General features: G+C 40.8%; 1 protein-coding gene across 3 annotated transcripts; it reads left to right on the plus strand.

Moving 5' to 3' along the window:
• Positions 1-523: 523 nt before the first annotated feature.
• LOC140013206 (uncharacterized) lies at positions 524-5,927 on the plus strand. Of its 3 annotated transcripts, none has more exons than XM_072062347.1 (5): positions 524-1,508; positions 1,861-2,029; positions 2,536-2,603; positions 2,691-4,893; positions 4,962-5,927. In XM_072062347.1, exons 4-5 carry the CDS (start codon positions 3,727-3,729, stop codon positions 5,124-5,126), a joined length of 1,332 nt encoding a protein of 443 aa, XP_071918448.1. In that variant the 5' UTR covers positions 524-1,508; positions 1,861-2,029; positions 2,536-2,603; positions 2,691-3,726; the 3' UTR covers positions 5,127-5,927. The 3 variants fall into 3 exon arrangements, with proteins under 3 accessions (XP_071918448.1, XP_071918449.1, XP_071918450.1); XM_072062348.1 differs by having other exon boundaries at positions 1,864-2,029; XM_072062349.1 differs by lacking the exon at positions 524-1,508 and having other exon boundaries at positions 1,527-2,029.
• The last annotated feature ends 12,155 nt before the right edge of the window (positions 5,928-18,082 follow it).

The raw sequence follows: 18,082 nt of genomic DNA on the forward strand, positions 1-18,082 counted from the left end.
ACATAAAATGATGGTCGCATGCACTTAGTGCTTTCCATTTCCCGAAGCCGAACCATCTTATTTGTAAGCTTTAAATCCATAGCTCTCCTTTTGCCAGCCTGCCACACGCACAAGAAACATTGTCCTTTTGTGAATTCAATCTCTTAGGAACTTGGGAAATATTTCGGTGCCGACTGCTATGGATAAGAGATCGACTCTCAAAAAGAAAGCTATGTCCGGACAAACCAATCCCAAGCTTAGTAATTGAACTGTCGTTAGAAGCAAAAACCCATTCGAATTCAAACTAGAACTTTCTTCAACCTGAATTCTCCTTGAACGTGGTACAATTTGGATATAATTTGTGACAAACTCGTGTCTTGCAAGCCCATAATTGGACCGAACTCAAGGCTCTTATCATACAAGACAGCCATGCAAAATGCCACGATAGTCACCAGGTGCATGTAAAGCTTGGTGAATTAGTGATTTCGATTTCCAAAACCAAATCCTGCAATTTCCTCAAGCCCACGGCTTCGGCTACTTTCAGGAGTTCAAACACCATGTGTATAAGAATTCTTTCAAGTGCCAATTATATCCGAATTGTACGCAAAGAGAAATCCTTTATAATCTCCCAATTTGTTTAAGCGAAATATGTTGATTTTCTCCCTTCACTTGCCATTTAAGAAAACCGGTCCCTAAAATAAAAAATAAAATCGATGGCCATCAACTTCAATTATGACCATTTGTCCACTAAGAAGCCCAACACATGCATTTGTGGAATATTACATATTGCATGCTCAATCATTCACGTGGTGCAAGGTACTTTAAAATGCAATCATATGAATCCAATTGATCTCATATGCCTCTTGTTGATCAATTACACTGGGAACTCCGCCAATTCATGCTTCCGAGCCTAATCAACAGATGGAATAGCTTTATGTCTCCTACTTCAGACTACCTCCATTCCTTGTAGTATTCAATCTTTTGAAATTAGGATTTGCATCATTGATGAGCTAGACAATTAATTTCTTCACTTATCATATCCGGCACTTCAAGGAGTATTCTGACACATATGTTAGGAACCCAACTCGTAAAGGAAGCCAATCGCAAGAACAATTCTTTTCCAAAACCACCTTGAGTCAGAGCTCAGCATTTCTTTCTGCCTCTTCCCCCATTATACAAAGCAAGAAGAACCCGCTTCCTTTTGCAAGTAAACTTCCTCGGCTCGACAAATTAGCCTGCTACACCGCGAGTACTCCGAACAATGAATTCTTCGGTGTTTCAAATTGAACCACTTACGACTAGAATCCTTCTTGAACATAGGATGCATATTTTTTCTTATAAATACCCGATGGTTGAGGCATCAGTTTACCCACAAACCAAAGGCAAACCCTCCCTCGTTTCTTTTTCGCTCGTGCTATCGGATTGCTGCTACGCCTTTATTTGCCGTTTGCCGTCGCTACTTGCTATCTACTAATTTGCCCCAATTCGCTGTCTTCTCGTGGCAACTAGTCACCATTGTTGACTTGGAGGTACGCACTCTATGCTTTGTATGCTCCCCTTTTTTTTTTGTCTCTTTTTTTTTCTTTCTTCCGTTTTCGTACAAGACACTAAGCATCACATATACCTCTTTTTACTGGTTTCACATGAAGCTCCTTACCGTGATGAGGAATTGTCGGCAATAGACTTTGTTTATTTCGATTCATCCTTGGCACTTACGCATGTTGCATCTTGAACCCGTAGGATAACATGGTCCTCTAGTCATCTTGCGCACGGTTTCCACTTATTTTAAATCCGACGCTTAGCATAATATTTGATCTATTCCCATCGCATTCAAGAATTTGATCTCCGCGACTCGTAAATAGCCTCTCCTGCATTGACCAGAAGTTGCTGTGCCTAGTTTCACCAATTGCCGCATCATCAAATTGGTCGAAGTACAAATATTGCCGATTGACTTTGTCCTCTGCCAATTGCCTAGCTCCAATATCACTTTGCAAGATTTCCTCCAGCCGTATCATCAAATTGCCGCTGCGCCAGAGCTAGCCGTCAACAGGTACTCGCGGCTTCCCTTTTTTCCTTTCTTCTTTACTTGCAACATTTAATTATTACAAGAAGCTGGAGACACTTAGAGCCCTACGATTTTACTAAAAAATTTCTCAAAATATCATTTGAGAATGAAGCTCAAGTCAAAATATTTTTTTTTTGAGCTATTCCTCAGAGCTGAAAATTTAATTTTCGTACCATTTTTTTTGTTTCTTTTTTTTTTGTTTTTTTTTTTGCTCTTTTTGTTTTTTTTTTTGTTTTTTTGTTTTTTTTTGTTTTTTTTTTCATCTATTAAGAAAGTACCAAACATGATACTTGGGCAAAAATTTTCCCCTTCTTTTTGCTAAAACTTTGACCCTAATAAAAAATTTTTTGTTTTGTTTTGTTTTTTTTTTTGTTTTGTTTTGTTTTGTTTTGTTTTTTTTTGTGCTTGAGCAAATATAACACCAAATATAATACTTGAGCAAGCCCCTTCCCCTGTCAATATCTCAATTTTACTAACTTGTTCTCCTGTAGAGAGCCCACCTCGTGCCGGAAAAAGAGGTTGAAACAATTTCGGGGATTTGAAGAAAGCCGCTGATTAGGTAATTTAATTACCAAAATTTTGGAAGAAATTCCCTTCATCGTCTAATACTTTCCTTTTCAAAATTCCTGCAATCATGCAAATTAAGGACTACGCCGTGCCACTGCCGCATATTTCACTGATGGATGAACGGGGAGGAACTCAATCAAAGAGCTTGTCACTCCATGTTTACAAACCAGCAATCGGGCCGCTTGCTGAATCTTTCATACCCCTCGAAGGATGCTTTCATCTCGAAGATTGGACTAGCAAGTGGACTAAGGAAGTGGTGGCACCGTCGACTTTCTCCACTACGTCAAGGGAAGAAGAAGTGGTCGTGCTAAACTCGTCTCTTCACAATGGAGATCCAGAAATAGCCAAATTCACTCTTCCGTTCGTGGGATTCAATGTTGACAAAGCTACATGAAAAACCCCTTCGTCATTCTTCGGTGAGGCGTGCTTCACCTCCCATTATTGGGAGTGGGTTGAGGACATGCTTGGAAGGCATAAAGACATACTCACACGCGCTAGTATATTTGAAGCCGTCTACGCGTCGAGATACTCCTACGACCGCTGTGAAAATATCTTGCGTGCCTTCTTCAAATATTGGTGTCCCTCGACGAACACACTCCATACGCCCGTTGGGGAGTTGTCCATCACACTTTGGGACCTTTATCGACTTGGTGGCCTTTCGATCGATGGCACGTTTTTTGATGAAGTTGTTCCTTCGGCGCGGGAGCTCCTCACTCGTGACAAAGAAGGGAAGCCACTTCTCCCCGAGAGTTGCAAGCACCTCTTTTCTGCCTACTACCACCTTTGGACGAACGACCAAGGGGTATGGATGAAGGACTGGATTCGCTTCTAGTTCAAAGGAGAGACTAGGTATAGGGCTCCTCCGAGTAGAGCGAATAGAAGGAAGACCACGTCTAAACCAAAAATGACTTACAACCCTTCTGGAAGCGTGGAGCCTTACGACCTTGCTGATACGAAGGACTTCAACGTCCCTTTCGACACACTGGACATTCCAGGGTATTTAAGAAAGGAAACCTACATTGCGGCATTTATAGCGTGCTGGATTTGCAAGTTTCTTTTGCCAAGCAAAAAAGGTCGATCGTATTCGCCCAAGTGTCTTTAAGGTTGCATGCTTAATGGCTACAGGGAAAAGATTTTGTCTTGCAATTCCCGTCCTTGCGAGCATATATCATGGGTTGAGGGAGATCGTCCACGCCCCTAACCTTGGAGAATGCGGGGTAGCTTTTCCAATCCATTACGTCTATACTTGGATTGGCCAATACTTTGACGTATATCACGAGAATAATCAAGTGAGTAGCCACCACGCGCGCATGACAAGATTTAGCGGTGAGAAAATGGCAATATTTTATGGCCAATTGGAAGCTGAGGAAATTTTCAAAGAAGTGAATCCTTTGATGCTCCCTAAATTGTGCTGGACTGAGAATGAAGAAAAGGCGTTGATCGATGATGGATCCTTATCATCAAGACTCATGAGCTATTTCATTAGTCAACGCTCTTGCCATTTAACTCTACGTAAGGACAATACTTTCATTATTGAAAAATATAATTCTTGCAGGTTTAGCAGACAATTCGGCTTTTGTCAAAACATCCCCAACAACTTGAAAGAAATCACTCACACTTACACTTTGGGCGAGGCTATTCAACTATGGGATTCTTCAGTTCGCACGCAGACGCGATCTCGGATGACTATACCCACGCACAGGAAGCATCCATTGATCACAAAAGACTATGACGCCTGGTGGTCGACTCGGTCAAATAGTGTCTCTTCAACTTCCTTTAAATTCACCGTTAAGATCCCTCAACAATCATCAAAGAAGGGTAAGATTACCTCCGCTAACGAGTCAGGGCATCATAATGGAGCTATAGAGATTGTAACGGGCCTTGCCTCATCCACCTTTCAAAAGAAAAAAATTACTAGCAGTCCCTCGAAAAACATTGTCGCAAGGAATAAGTCTTCCAAGGACTCTCGACAGGCCATCAAAGAGGTGCAACCAGTGGTTCCAGCGAAGAAGACACCGCCCAAAGTTTCAAAACCCTTATCAGCAACTCGCACTGAAGAAGATGTCGAAATTGAAACGGTGGACAATCGTGATTCTATCGAGACTATAGAAAGGGAAGGGACTCAAGTTCAGGGCGTCGGATCTACCCAAGGAGGAACCCATTTGTTGGCGAGCGGTAGTAGTAGTCAAGACTGTCACTGGAACCGATCAAAGAAGAGGACATCTTCTGATTTAGAGGAGGTTTCCTTTACACCACCATCGGTTGGAGTGTCGCCACTTAAGGTAATCATCTTTCCATTCTTTTTTTCCTTTTTGTAATAATTTTTTTTTTGTAACCTCTTCCTTTTCAGCCCCCGTTTCTTGAATTTCGTCAAGAAGGTGTTGGTAACAATTCACCATCCGAACTCGAAACTGAGGATATAATCTCAAACAACAAAAGTGACGAAGTAGCATCAGTACTCCCAGACAATTTGCCCCCAGTGGAGGTACCTCGTCAATGCATAAGAAGGAACTGACTAGTTCACATGAAATTCAAAAAAGACCTAAGGTAGCACTGGTTTCAGAATTTCATGGCCAAAAGTTGATCCAGGCACATCGAAGAAAGTACTTGCAGAGTTTGTGGATGGATTTCCGCGGACAGATTCTTGACACTCCAATCGAGCAGATCTCTTCTTTAAAAGAGTGTGCAGAGGAAATCATTGCAGAAATCACAAGAACGGATCCCGCCAATGATCTCCCTTTAAAAGACCACTTGATGGAATTGTTTGCCAAGGCGGAGGCTTATGATGTTCTAGCATCTTCATCGTGGGAAAGGATGAACAAGGAAACACATGCAGAACTCCTTTCCAAAGCGACCGTCCAACTCGAGAAAGTTAAGGCAAAGGGAGAAGAACTGACTCGTCATTTGCAAAGTCTTGAAGAAGAGTTGCAATCCATTGAAGCCAGGAAGAAGGTTCTGCAACAGGAACTCATCAGTTTGGAGAAGCAAAGCCTGGAAATCACCTCAACTATCGATCAAAAGCATGAGACCTTCAAAGAGATCCAGGTCGAAATAACTCAAGCGCATGATGAGCTATCTTCCATTGAACAGACCAGCATCTTGACTGATGACGCTGTGAAGGAACTTGAGGACATGAAGTCTGCACTTGAATCATATAAAGTAGCTGTAGTTGTATACAAATTTGATGTTTAGACTTTCCACCATGTTCTTTTTTTTCCTGAATTCTTTTGCCATTCATCACTTTTTTTTCCATGTAATGAATTTCTTTCTTTTTTTTTCAATAATAAAACGCTTTTCATTTCTTATCTCTTGTTTTTTTTTTAAAAGAGAAAAGAACTCAAATGGAGCATTTTATTATGTTTTATTTTTTTTTTTGGAAAAAGGAAATTCCTTTTTTTTTTTTTTACAAGGGACAAGGATTTGATTTGGAGTGGTGTAACTGAACTTAGAAGTTGCCCTCCAAGCTGCCTACGTATCCTAACAAGGGAATCAAGTCACACGTAGTTCCTACCGTTCACATTTTAACCTCATGCGGGCCAGGAGTATCTATTTGTTTACCACCTTAGACTTGGTGGAGTGTTTCAGCAGTTTAACCACATACTACACTATTGGTGGTCGCCATCCACAGTTTTAGCTCATGCGGGCCAGGAGCCTTGCGCGGTTCCGATTACGCATAGTACCTTTTTAGGTACTTGCCATTGATGGGGCCAACCCTTAACCCATCTTCAGCAACCAACTTGTATGAGCCATTTGTATACACTTCTCGAACAACATAGGGCCCATCCCACTTAGAAATAAACTTTCTTTTACCGCCATGAGTGAGAATGATTGGTCTCCGAACGGCGAGTACTAAATCTCCAATCTGGAAAGAGCGTGGCCGGACATGTTTATTAAATGCTTTTGAAAGGCGGGCTTGATAACACTCAATCCGTTGCTGGGTTTCCAATCTCTTTTCGTCGAGTGCTTCTAACTCCTCAAGGCGAAGACGGACATTATCTTCTCCACTGAGCCCTTCTTGAATCGCAATTCTTAGCGAAGGTATTTGACACTTAAGTGGAAGAACAGCTTCAACACCATAAACAAGCGCGTATGGGGTCGCTTGCGTGGGAGTTCGAAAAGTAGTTTGGTATGCCCAAAGTGCTTCTCCAATTCGAAGATGCCAATCCCTTCTCGATTTATTCACGACTTTCTTCAACAGATTACATAAGGTCTTGTTGAATGCTTCAGCAAGTCCATTTGCAGCAGCGTAGTACATGGACGAATTGTATTGTTTGAAATGAAACTTCTCGCAAAGTTTGTTCATTGCTACATTGCAAAAAGGCTTACCATTATCGGTAATGATATAACGCGGGACTCCATACCGATAAATGATGTGTAAGCGAATGAAATCCACTACATTCTCCTTTTTGACCTCTCTTAGAGGAATCGCTTCAGCCCACTTTGAAAAGTAATCCGTCGCCGACAAAATAAAAACATGTCCGCCAGAAGACTTTGGAAGTGGTCCAACTATATCCAAACCCCAAGCATCGAACGGCCAAGAAGCCACAGTTGGGTGCAATGGTTCAGGGGGCTGATGGATGAAATTGCCATGAAATTGACATGCTTGACATCTTCTAGCAAAGTCAATGCAATCCTTTACCATTGTTGGCCAGTAGTATCCCATTCTTTTAATACGAAAGTGTAATTTCGGGCCAGACTGGTGAGCACCGCATATCCCAGAGTGAGCCTCCTCCATTGCTTGCATGGTCTCATCTTCTCCAAGACATCGTAGAAACACTCCATCGAATGACCTTCGGTAAAGCGTCCCTTTGTAGTAAATGAAACGTGGTGCTCGACGACGTATATCAACCCTTTTCTTAGGATCTTCTGGTAGCTTCCCATGAGTAAGGTAATCAATGATGAGGTGACGCCAATCTTCCTTTTCGATCTCATGGACAAAAATATGATAAGTATTTTCTTATTCACTATCATTACCTTCATCAAACATCGGAGGTATGACCCAATTTTGACATATTGAAATCTGATTTCGATGAGAAGGTAGAGTGATCATGGACGCCACCCTTGCCAAAGAATCAGCTTGTTGGTTGAAATTTCTAAGGATATGTTCTATAGTGACATTACCTAAATATCCCATGAGTTGGCTTGCATACTTGTAATATGGGATCAATTCAGGTTTCTTGACATCATAAACACCAAGGAGTTGATTTACCACAAATTTTGAATCACCGTAGACTCTAAGATGCAACTGCTTCATGTCTACAGCCGTTTCAAGACCGAGGATCAACGCCTGATATTCAGCCACATTGTTGGAACACCGGCGTGTTAAAGTGAAAGAGTATGGCAATATATCTGTTTCAGGAGTATAAAAGACAACTCCCGCACCAGCTCCATCACGGTGGGCAGCTCCATCGAAATACATTGACCACGGCAATTCGACCATAAACACTTCTTCATCGGGAAGTTCATCAGTCAACTCCCACTCGGCAGGTAGGGGATGATCGGCTAAAAAGTCTGCCAATATTTGTCCTTTGACAGCCTTCGCAGGTATGTAAATAATTTCGAATTGTTGAAACTGGAGGTACCATCTCGCGAGCCGATCAGACAGTACAGGTTTTGCCATCACATATTTAATGGGATTCGACTTAGATATGAGTCGAATAGTGTGTGCTTGAAAATAATGTTTTAGCTTCTGAATGACAAATATAAGTGCCAAGCACAACTTCTCGATGGGTGAGTAATTCAACTCATTAGGTGTCATCATCCGACTCAAGTAATACAGCGCATTCTCCTTACCTTCATCATTTTCTTGAGCGAGTAAGGCCCCAACCGATCGTTCTTGAGCAGAAATATAGAGGATCAATGGTTTTCCTGGGATGGGTGCAGCCAACACTGGGGGATTCATGAGATATATTTTGATGCTTGTAAAAGCATTCCTACACGATTCATCCCACTCGAAAGGCACCCCTTTCTTCATCAGTCGACTGAAGGGTTGGCATCGCTCGGCCAAATTAGAAATAAACCTGCGGATATAATCTAACTTCCCTTGAAGACTCTTCAATTCATGAATATTTCGCGGTTCAGGCATGTTCATAATGGCATCAATTTTGGATCGATCGACTTCTATTCCTCGCTGATGAACGATGAAACCGAGAAACTTGCCAGAAGTGACTCCAAACGCACACTTCAAAGGATTCATCTTCAGTTGGTATCTCCGAAGGCGTTGAAAAACTTTTCGAAGGTCTTGAATATGATCTTCCCGCTTCTTTGATTTTACCACAAGATCATCGACATAGCACTCCACATTTTTATGGAGCATATCGTCAAAAATTCTTTGCATTGCCCTTTGATATGTTGCTCCAGCATTTTTCAAGCCAAACGGCATTACTTTATAGCAATAAATTCCCTTGGGGGTATGGAAGGCAGTTAGCTCCTCATCCTCGGGCGCCATACGTATTTGATTGTAGCCAGACGATCCATCGAGAAAAGATAGTACTTCATGCCCGATTGTAGTATCTACCGTCAATTCTGTGATGGGGAGAGGAAAATCATCTTTGGGGCAAGCCTCGTTTAAGTCTCGAAAGTCAACACAAACTCGAATTTGCCCATTCTTCTTCCTTACAGGGACGATGCTTGAAATCCATGTTGGATATTTTACTTCTCGTATGAATCCGGCTTCAATCAATCGATTTATCTCATTTTCTATCAGAGGAATCAATTCGGGCCGAAAGCGCCTTTGCGTTTGCTTGACAGGTTTTGTTCCTCGCTTGACGGACAAATTATGAACGGCCACCCTTGGATCCAAACCAGGCATTTCTGAGTAATTCCAGGCAAAGACGTCCCTGAACTCGAGCAGCAAATCAACATACTCTTTTTCTTCTTCAAGAGTCATACAAGAGCTTATGTAAATTGGGCGAGGATCGTCGCTTGTGCCAAGGTTAATCTCTTTTAGCTCATCGACCGTATTTTTTACCCCTTGTTCAAGTTCAGCGGGAGCGTCATCTGCATCTTCTTCTTCTTCTTCAAGATCACTGATCGTAATATGGTGACAGGAAGCCGTACTTTCTTGACCCTGTTCTTCAAAAATGGTTTCAATTCTTACATTGAATAAGTCTCCATAGTGCATGAAGAAATTGGAGACTCGCTTTCTCGGTCTGTTCTTCTTTATTGGAGTAAGACTTTCTTCCCTGGTAACTTGGTACTCTTGTTTCTTACTGCCTAATCTCTCATAGACAGGCGACTTCAGATTTTTCGGCTGCGGGCCAAGTCTGTCAAACACAGAAGTACGTTTTGACTTATTTCCCAATCGGTCGAACACAGATCTCTTTCGGCTTGTGACCTCCATTTCTTCGTTCACATAGTTACAACTCGCTCTTTTGATCATTATACGAACAGGAGAGGGCGGTTGATAACCAAGACCCATCGATGAACTTTCAATATTATAGCCCCTTTCTTTCAATATTTTCTGCGTAGGTGTCAATCCGTGAGTCCTCCCGCCAGTCACTTCAGGAGGGAGTTTGCCCAATGTATTCTTCTCATTTGGGTTATAACCTGCCTTAGCAAGAAGTCTATAGGCGTTTGGATCAAAATCTTCTTGAGTCCGATTAGTTGGTAGCGAGTAATGTTCCACTGCCGGTTCTTCTTTGGGACGAACAAACCCTTGCAAGCTCACCTTCTCAATTTTAACAGGCTCTATCTTGGTGAGCGGAACATTTAATGTGTCATTTCTGATAAAAGAAGACTGACCTTCTTCTCTCTTTGATCTTGGAGTATACCGCAAAATGGGTACTTTGGAATCTTGACTTTCTTCCCTTACCGATTCCTTTCTTTTTGCTTCTTTGTGAAGATAAAATTTGGCATCGGCAAAGTGAGTTTCGGCTTCCGTGAAAGGTTTGTCATCGGCAGTAACTTTCTTAACAATACCGTCTCGACAATATTTGAAACATTGATGCAGAGTAGATGGTATAATTTCATTCTCGTGAATCCAGGGCCTTCCCAAAAGCATGTTATAAGAGGTTTTGGCTTCAATGATATGAAATAACGCACTTGAAGACAGCTCACCAATGAGCAATTCAAGCCTTATGAGGCCAATTGCTCTTTGCCCTCCTTGATTAAATCCTTGGATCATGAGGCGGCTCTGGGAGAGTTCATCACTTGAGATTCCTAACTCTTTCATAGCACGTACGGACATGATATTGACAGCAGATCCCCCATCAATAAGTACCCGACTCATCTTTTGTTCTCGAACATATGCACTAACAAACAAAGGTCGATTGTGGGTCTTGAATTCAACAGTTAAATCATCATCATAAAAAATGATGGTCGTTGCACAATCCACCGGTGGTTTATCATCGACTTTGAGTTTTTTCTCAAATTCAGTGCCAATTTGTGTGACTTGAGGATTTTCAGCTTTGACGACATTACAAGAAGTGAAATCATCGGTATCTTCACTTAAATACCCCTTGGGTATAAATTCTCTCAGTGTCACGGGCTGCCGAACCTGCTGAAAATCTGAAGGAATTGGTTTTATGGCCACTCTCTTTTGTTTCTCTGTTGCATTTTGTCGTTTCATCATTACTTTTGGCTTTGTCGAATGGATGCTTTTCGAAAAGATGTACTTCTTTATTCTTGGCTTGCAAGTTCTCTTTCGAGTGACTAAAGTCCATCCTTCATTATCATCTTCGACAACATCTTCAATTGACAATTTTTTAAACTCCGTTTGTACAGACAGAGCACTGCTTGATGTGGGTAGAACTTCTATCGGGCAACACACAGATCCAAACATTATTGTTGTTTGGTTTGCCGATGCTTTATCCTCCTCAAGAAGGATTTTTCCTTGACGGGCCAATTCCATAATTTTGTCTTTAAAGACAAAGCATTTAGTGAGAGGGTGGCCAATCAAGCGATGATAACAGCAATAATTTGGATCATTGACTTGACCAGCTTCCTCTGGGCGCTTCATGTCGGGAAGTTCAAGGAGTTTCTCCTTGAAAAGATCATCAAACATTCCTTGTAAATCGGATTCGAGGAAGGGGTACTCCTTCTCTTGCATTTCTTTTAGAGTAGGTCTTCTTACCGACCTATTTTGAGGAGAGTCTACTCTTTCGGTGACTTTTCGACTTACTTTGGTAGCAATCTTCATGGGAGCTGTATTTATTGCCATGGACTCCTTATTATTGAATCTTGAAGGAGGCTTGCCCCCTTTTCTATTTTCTTGTCTTTCATTGTTTTGCCGAGGTGGCTGTACTTGCGGAATTTGAATAGGAATCCCATCAGTTGCATTGGCCGTGATGCTTAACTCCATGTCATGAGCACGAGTAGCTAATTCTTCAAATGTGTTTGGGCGTATACCCTGCAAAATGTAACTTAGACTCCAATGCATTCCTCGAATGCACATTTCTATGGCAGAGGGTTCAGACAGCCTGTCCTTGCAGTTGAGACTCAGACTTCTCCACCTATCAATGTAGTTGACCACAGGTTCATCCTTCCATTGACGAGTGTTAGTCAACTCCAGCATACTGACGGTTCTTCTAGTGCTGTAGAAGCGATTTAAAAACTCTTGTTCCAGTTGTTCCCAACTGTCGATGGACCCCGGAGTGAGATCAGTGTACCAATCAAACGCGTTGCCCTTCAAGGATCGGACGAACTGTTTGACTAGCAGGTCACCATAGGTTCCAGCGTTATTGCAGGTTTCGACAAAATGGGCCACATGTTGTTTTGGACTGCCTTTCCCATCGAACTGTTGAAACTTAGGCGGTTGATATCCAGCAGGCATTGCTAGATTGTCAATTCTAGCAGTGTAAGGTTTGGAGTAGGTAAAACTTGATCTTGAACTACCCCTATTTTTGTCCTTGATCACGCCTTCAACAAGTTCCTTCAACTATTCTACGGGGATAGTTCCCTCGGCGGTCACGTGTACTTCCTTCACCTTGTCTTTACCTTTAGATGAGAGATTTTCACGCTCTTGGTTCTCCTTAGAATTCATATGGCTTCCCTCAGGAGCGTGGTCCTTTTGGGTGAGCAGTTGAGCAATAAGAGCATCTTGGTCCTTGATGTGTTTCATCATGGTTTCCATCATCTTGGACATGTTCGAAACTTGTTCTTCGAGACTCAAAGTATTCGTCATCATGGCAGGCATTGCAGCAGAAGAAGCAGCAGAATCTTCAATACAAAATCTTGAATGAAGAGTTTCATGTGAAGAGGCTGATCCAGTGCTTGATGAATCATCGTCATGCTTATAAAATTTGGGTTCGGATCCAATTTCGAGCATGGCAAGAGCCTTCTCAATCGAGGTGAAAACGTCTTGGACCCCCATCGTGGAGGAATAGCTCATTTGTGATGTTGGCTCGAAGATGGGAGTTGGCGCCGAGGGTTCCATGCTACTTTGGGTGGAGGCTCTCGTCATACTCCTTGTCACGGGGCCAATAACGCGGGTATTGGTGGCAATGTGTGCAGCTTCCTGAACAGGCTTAGCATCAGTAGCCTCGGAACATGCAATCACGATTTTGTTGCTCTTTGGTGCCATTGGTGATAATTAAATATTCGAGAAGAAGAGATGGAAGGCAGAGATGGTCCCACCGGGCGTGCCAAAAATTTGTACGCGACAAATTTTCAAGTCCGCAAAACGACAAGAAAAATACACGACAAATATATACTATATAAATTTAGAAAATATGTGAGTACAATCTCTGGGGTTTTCTCGACCTTGTGGAGAGTTTCCCTCGATTCTTCTCCTCGAACACCAATCCAAGGGCTTCGCAGCTTGTTCTTGGATCAACCACCGACTCCTTCAAATCTTGATATGGAAGATTGGAAGGATTTGAAAATACTTGAAGGCTCAAGCCTTGATATGCGGAAGACTTGAGGAGCTTTGAGATCCAGACCTTCGTAGCTTGAAGCTTCAATACTTGAGTGTATGAGATGCTTTCTTGATATCTCTCTGTGTCTGTGTGTCCTTTATTTGGTTAAGAGACCTCTATTTATAGTTGTAGCAAGAGGTAGAGGTTGAGAACCTGTGTACCACTCCACTTGTCTTGCAAGACGTGCAGTCATATTAGGACTGTACCAGTCAAATATTATCTCTTCATTTTATATTTATTAATAAAGAGATAAAAAATTTATCGATTGGCTGAACTCATGGGGACACGTGACATGGCGCCGTTTGACTGGCCAAGCTATTGCAGTATATAAGAGATATACTTGGATTAAATAACTCTAAATATTATCTCTTTAATAAGAAATAAATATTTAGATATTTATCCATGTGACATGATATGATCTGGTTGGTGGAGATATCCCTGTAATTTGAATTGATCTGGAACACCTCATCTTGACACGTGGCAAAATATAATTGGTCATTTAACAACCAACTTTTCCAAGTGTACGTGCCATATGGCAATATCCGATTGAACGAAAATATTTAATAGACCAATGGTAATTTTTAGAATTTAATAAAAATTCCATTGTCTACACAATGCTTGTGAGAGAGCATTAGTAAGGGCTAGTCCAATGCTAGACCCTTAGGGACCATCTGCACGTTAGATCATGATTGTGTGATAAAATCACTTCATCTCATGCATGTTTTTTTCACTTTTTAGGGCTGTACCATGTTGCATGACACTTTCCTTATATGTATAGCCTTTATCCCGTATTTTCCCTTATATGTATATTCCTTACCCATTTGTATGAAAACATGACATTAGACTTGTATTCCCATTTAAGTATTAGAACTAGGCTAGTACATTTGCATGGTTAGATTAGAGAAATTACCCCTTGGATATGGAATATGGACAAGTTTGGCTTCTCTAACCTTATCACGCTCGTATTCCCTCTATTAAAGGGAAAATTAAGTCACGAATATTAGTCCCTCGTACCCGACATGATGCATTCCTTTAGGCCACGTTTATTTGTATAATTATTTTTATTTTCTTTTCTTTTCTTAGAGTCTTACATTTTTGCATTATTCGTGATCTCTCCAAAGAGTCCACATTGGGCATCACAATTAATGTGATTGACACCAATTGAGTTTTGAAGAGAAATTTCGACCCCCCGATACCCTCTTAGATCTAGGGTTTGCATTCATATAGTACATCCAAATGTGATAAATTTTTAGGTTAAAATAAGAAAATCTTTGACTAAATCGCGCAACTAGCCTTGGCTAGGTTGAAAGGGTGCCTTGGATTCTTATCCTTGCTTTCCCTTTCTTCAAATGTGACTCTCGAATCTTTTTTCTCTGATTTTCGTAAACTTGGAGTCGTTTAAAAAGGGCTTTCTACTTTTTTTTTTAAAAAAATTCATTTTTAGGTGACTTAGTACACCTCAACTCAATACCAAGTGACGACTCCATTTTCCATTCAAAAAACCCTTTTTAAACTATATTTTGGGTCAAATCGTCGCATTTTTAAGTCCCATTTAGACCCATGTTCTTCATTTTCTTTTTAAATCAAAAATTCATTTTTTAATCAAAAATTAAATCAAAAACCATTTTTCTAAACTCGTCCTTTATTTTTCTTATTAAAAAATGGGGCGCGACAGTTGGCGACTCCATTGGGGACTTAGAGAGTCCGAGCAAATTTGATTTAGTCAATTTTTTTCTTCTTTTAACCTTTTCATATATCGCATTTGGATGTTTAGGGTTGCATTTTTCCTTTTTTAGGATTTTTGCATTTCGCGTGTATCAACTCACTCCCTCATCTATTGGCGTACGATTGTTTGGATGGATGGATGGTTTATTTATGTGATTCCGCATTTTGCATTGCATTTGGGTGGGGGGACATTACCCTAGGGTCTCGCATGGGTTCTCGATCCCTCCCCTCCAAACGAAGCACTAGCATACGTGCATACGCTTTAATTTTTTTATCCCTCATTTATTTTTCTTTTAATGGCTTATCACGCCTGTGAGGACTCGCAAATTTCTTGTATTTTTCTCAAAAATACCCTTTTATTTGAAAATTATTATTTATCAAAGCCCACTACCCAATTATTTCACAATAAGTGTAAGTAAACCTAGAAAATAGGGTTTTACGCTTCAGTTTCAAGTTTGGAGCAAAATTAGGGTTTTCGCGATTTTTCGCCGGATGAATTTTCGGTACAGAGTAAGGATTAAATTTGAGGATTAAAAGTGACTTTTAAGTGAGAAATAATATGTGATTGGTAGCAATGATATAAGGTTAGTGAATGGGAAGTAAAAACCCTAGTACGTGAGTTTTTAAGAAAAACGGCGCGAACCGGCGGGTCCCGCGCACTACCGTTTGAACGCACCACTGGACCATCACTTTTTTACCACATAAGCTCATTGATATTTGAGCAAAATATCTCCTTATTTCCAGCTAGTTTTGACCGAAATTTGTGGCAAAAAATGCAAGGGAGAGAGAGAAAAATTTACATGGCTTTGGTGGTGCCAAGTGTCACCACCTCATGGCTCCTTGATTAATTTTTTTTCTTGCCTTTTTATCCTTCATTCCAGCTATCTTTCCTTCATTTCTTTCTGGTCTGGTCGAGCTTGAGAGAGAGGGAAAGAGAGAGCAAGAAAAAACACCATCATTCTTCTTGATTTTGAGCTACAAAGTGAGAAAACAACGAAAGTAAACCGATTAAAGTTGCCTTTGAGTGTTGGTTTAGTGAAGTGTTGGTGAATTTTTGAAGGGAAAAGCTAGGGTTGCTCTTGGAAGACACTAAGAAAGGTAAGGATGATGATTTCCCCAATTTTTACTCCTAATCTTGTTCAAATTAGCTTAGCAACTCAAATTTGTGGTGAATAACGGTTGTTAGCATGTCTTGGGTGTTGTTTTCCTTGTGGTATTATGAACTAGGGTTTGCTGAATTGCTGCCCAACTTGGTGTATGGTTAATATATGTTGCAATTAAGGTTATATAAGGTTGTTTGGTGGTGATTAGAACCAGAAATTTGAGAAAATTCCACTAGAAACCGAAAATTCCAAATTTCTGGAAAATTGTTCTTCCTTTCTGTCCGGTTTTGTAGCTGTATGTTAAAGGCTGAATTGGCCTTAGGTCAAAGAATGAAAGTTGTAGAGAATGGTATTTTATAGGTGCCTACAAAATTTCAGCTCAATTGGAGCAACGTAGGACATGAAAAGTCCAAAATACCCTTACTGTTTTAAGTATTTCCCAAGCAGTCCGTGTGATCAGTTAAGTCCAGTTTATCACGTTTTCCGACTAGGATCCATTCTGATTTAGCTTTTTGCCAAAACATGAAAGTTGTAGTATTCTGAATTAGCTTTCAAATGCCTCTAAGAACACCTGATTCGGACTTGTGTACTCTGAGATATGTCCATTACAGTGTTCTGCATTTAAACAGCCGACGAATTGGTTTCTGGTTTAGTAATTTGAGAATTTGACTAAGTTACATTAGGAACTGGACTAAGTGACCTTCATGAATGTTGTATCTCTGTGTCTTAGCTTCGAAACGGCATAGGTTTCGTCTCAATCCGATATGCGTAGCTTCAGATATGTTATTTCCGCATTCGTACGTCAAATCTGTCTTGTGCTAAGTTGAATTTCTGCACTTGTGATTGTTGTAATTCTTATTCTTATGATATTGTGAGCCTATGGAACAGCTCTTGACTTGAATTGCTTATGTGTGATGTTGGGTTGTGGTTGAGGAAAAATAATGAAGCCAAAATGGCTGGAAAATTAGGTAAACACAAAGGGCGTGCTGCCCAAATTTTCGCTCGAGGGCTAGGTTTCTATTTGAACTTGTATACTTTTGTTTGGCCAATACCATGACCGGTTTTCCATTTTAAAACATGATTTTTCATCCTGGGGTTCAAACAACCCTCTTCTTACTTGAAAGTCATCTTTACACGTTTTACTCCTAATTAGTCGGGTTTCTTTGTTTCCCTTAAATGTTTTGCTCGATAAACTGTAATATGTTCTCTTGTTCAACCTTAGGTTTCATTGGTGACTAAGGGTAATATCCGGAAGGATATTTTGCACTTTATTTTGCATATCTAGGTGAGTGTTCCTTATTTGACTTTATGGCTTGTTGTTATCATTTGCTAATGTGTTAATTGCTTTTAATGATTTCCAAAACGAGCTTTCTAGGCGAGTGTGTACTTTATCGCACTCGACCTAAATAACTGTGCAATTTTCAAGGATTTAATGATTGAAATGTTACTTGCGCATGAATGTAAGCCTTTTGGGCTGAACTGGCCATTGCCCCTTGTTACCGGTCGTCTCGAGCCAGAAGCGGACTCGGTCGGGCGATTAGGGACTTGGGTGAACGTTTGGTATACTCGAGTATTACCCTGTAGGTTGGTGGAGACTGGCCAACGGCCAGGACGGGGGTGAATGAATGAATGAACGAACGAACGAACGAACGAGGATTTATTGATAAACGAAAAATGCATTTTCAAATGATTGGAGGAATAAGGGGAAATGTCAGGAGAACGAATGAATGAATGAACGAATTGCTCCTTGTGAGCCGTATCCTTTTAATGAATGTTACTATTGCTTT

The sequence above is a fragment of the Coffea arabica genome, chromosome 8c, assembly GCF_036785885.1.
Source record: "Coffea arabica cultivar ET-39 chromosome 8c, Coffea Arabica ET-39 HiFi, whole genome shotgun sequence".
Taxonomy (NCBI): domain Eukaryota; kingdom Viridiplantae; phylum Streptophyta; class Magnoliopsida; order Gentianales; family Rubiaceae; genus Coffea; species Coffea arabica.

What these genes read in the sequence shown, in the direction of transcription:
- LOC140013206 (XM_072062347.1), top strand. Translation starts at nt 3,727, where the DNA reads ATGGCTACAGGGAAAAGATTTTGTCTTGCAATTCCCGTCCTTGCGAGC. An exon ending in TTGGAGTGTCGCCACTTAAG is followed by an intron (nt 4,894 to 4,961) that starts GTAATCATCTTT and finishes CTTCCTTTTCAG; the next exon opens with CCCCCGTTTCTTGAATTTCG.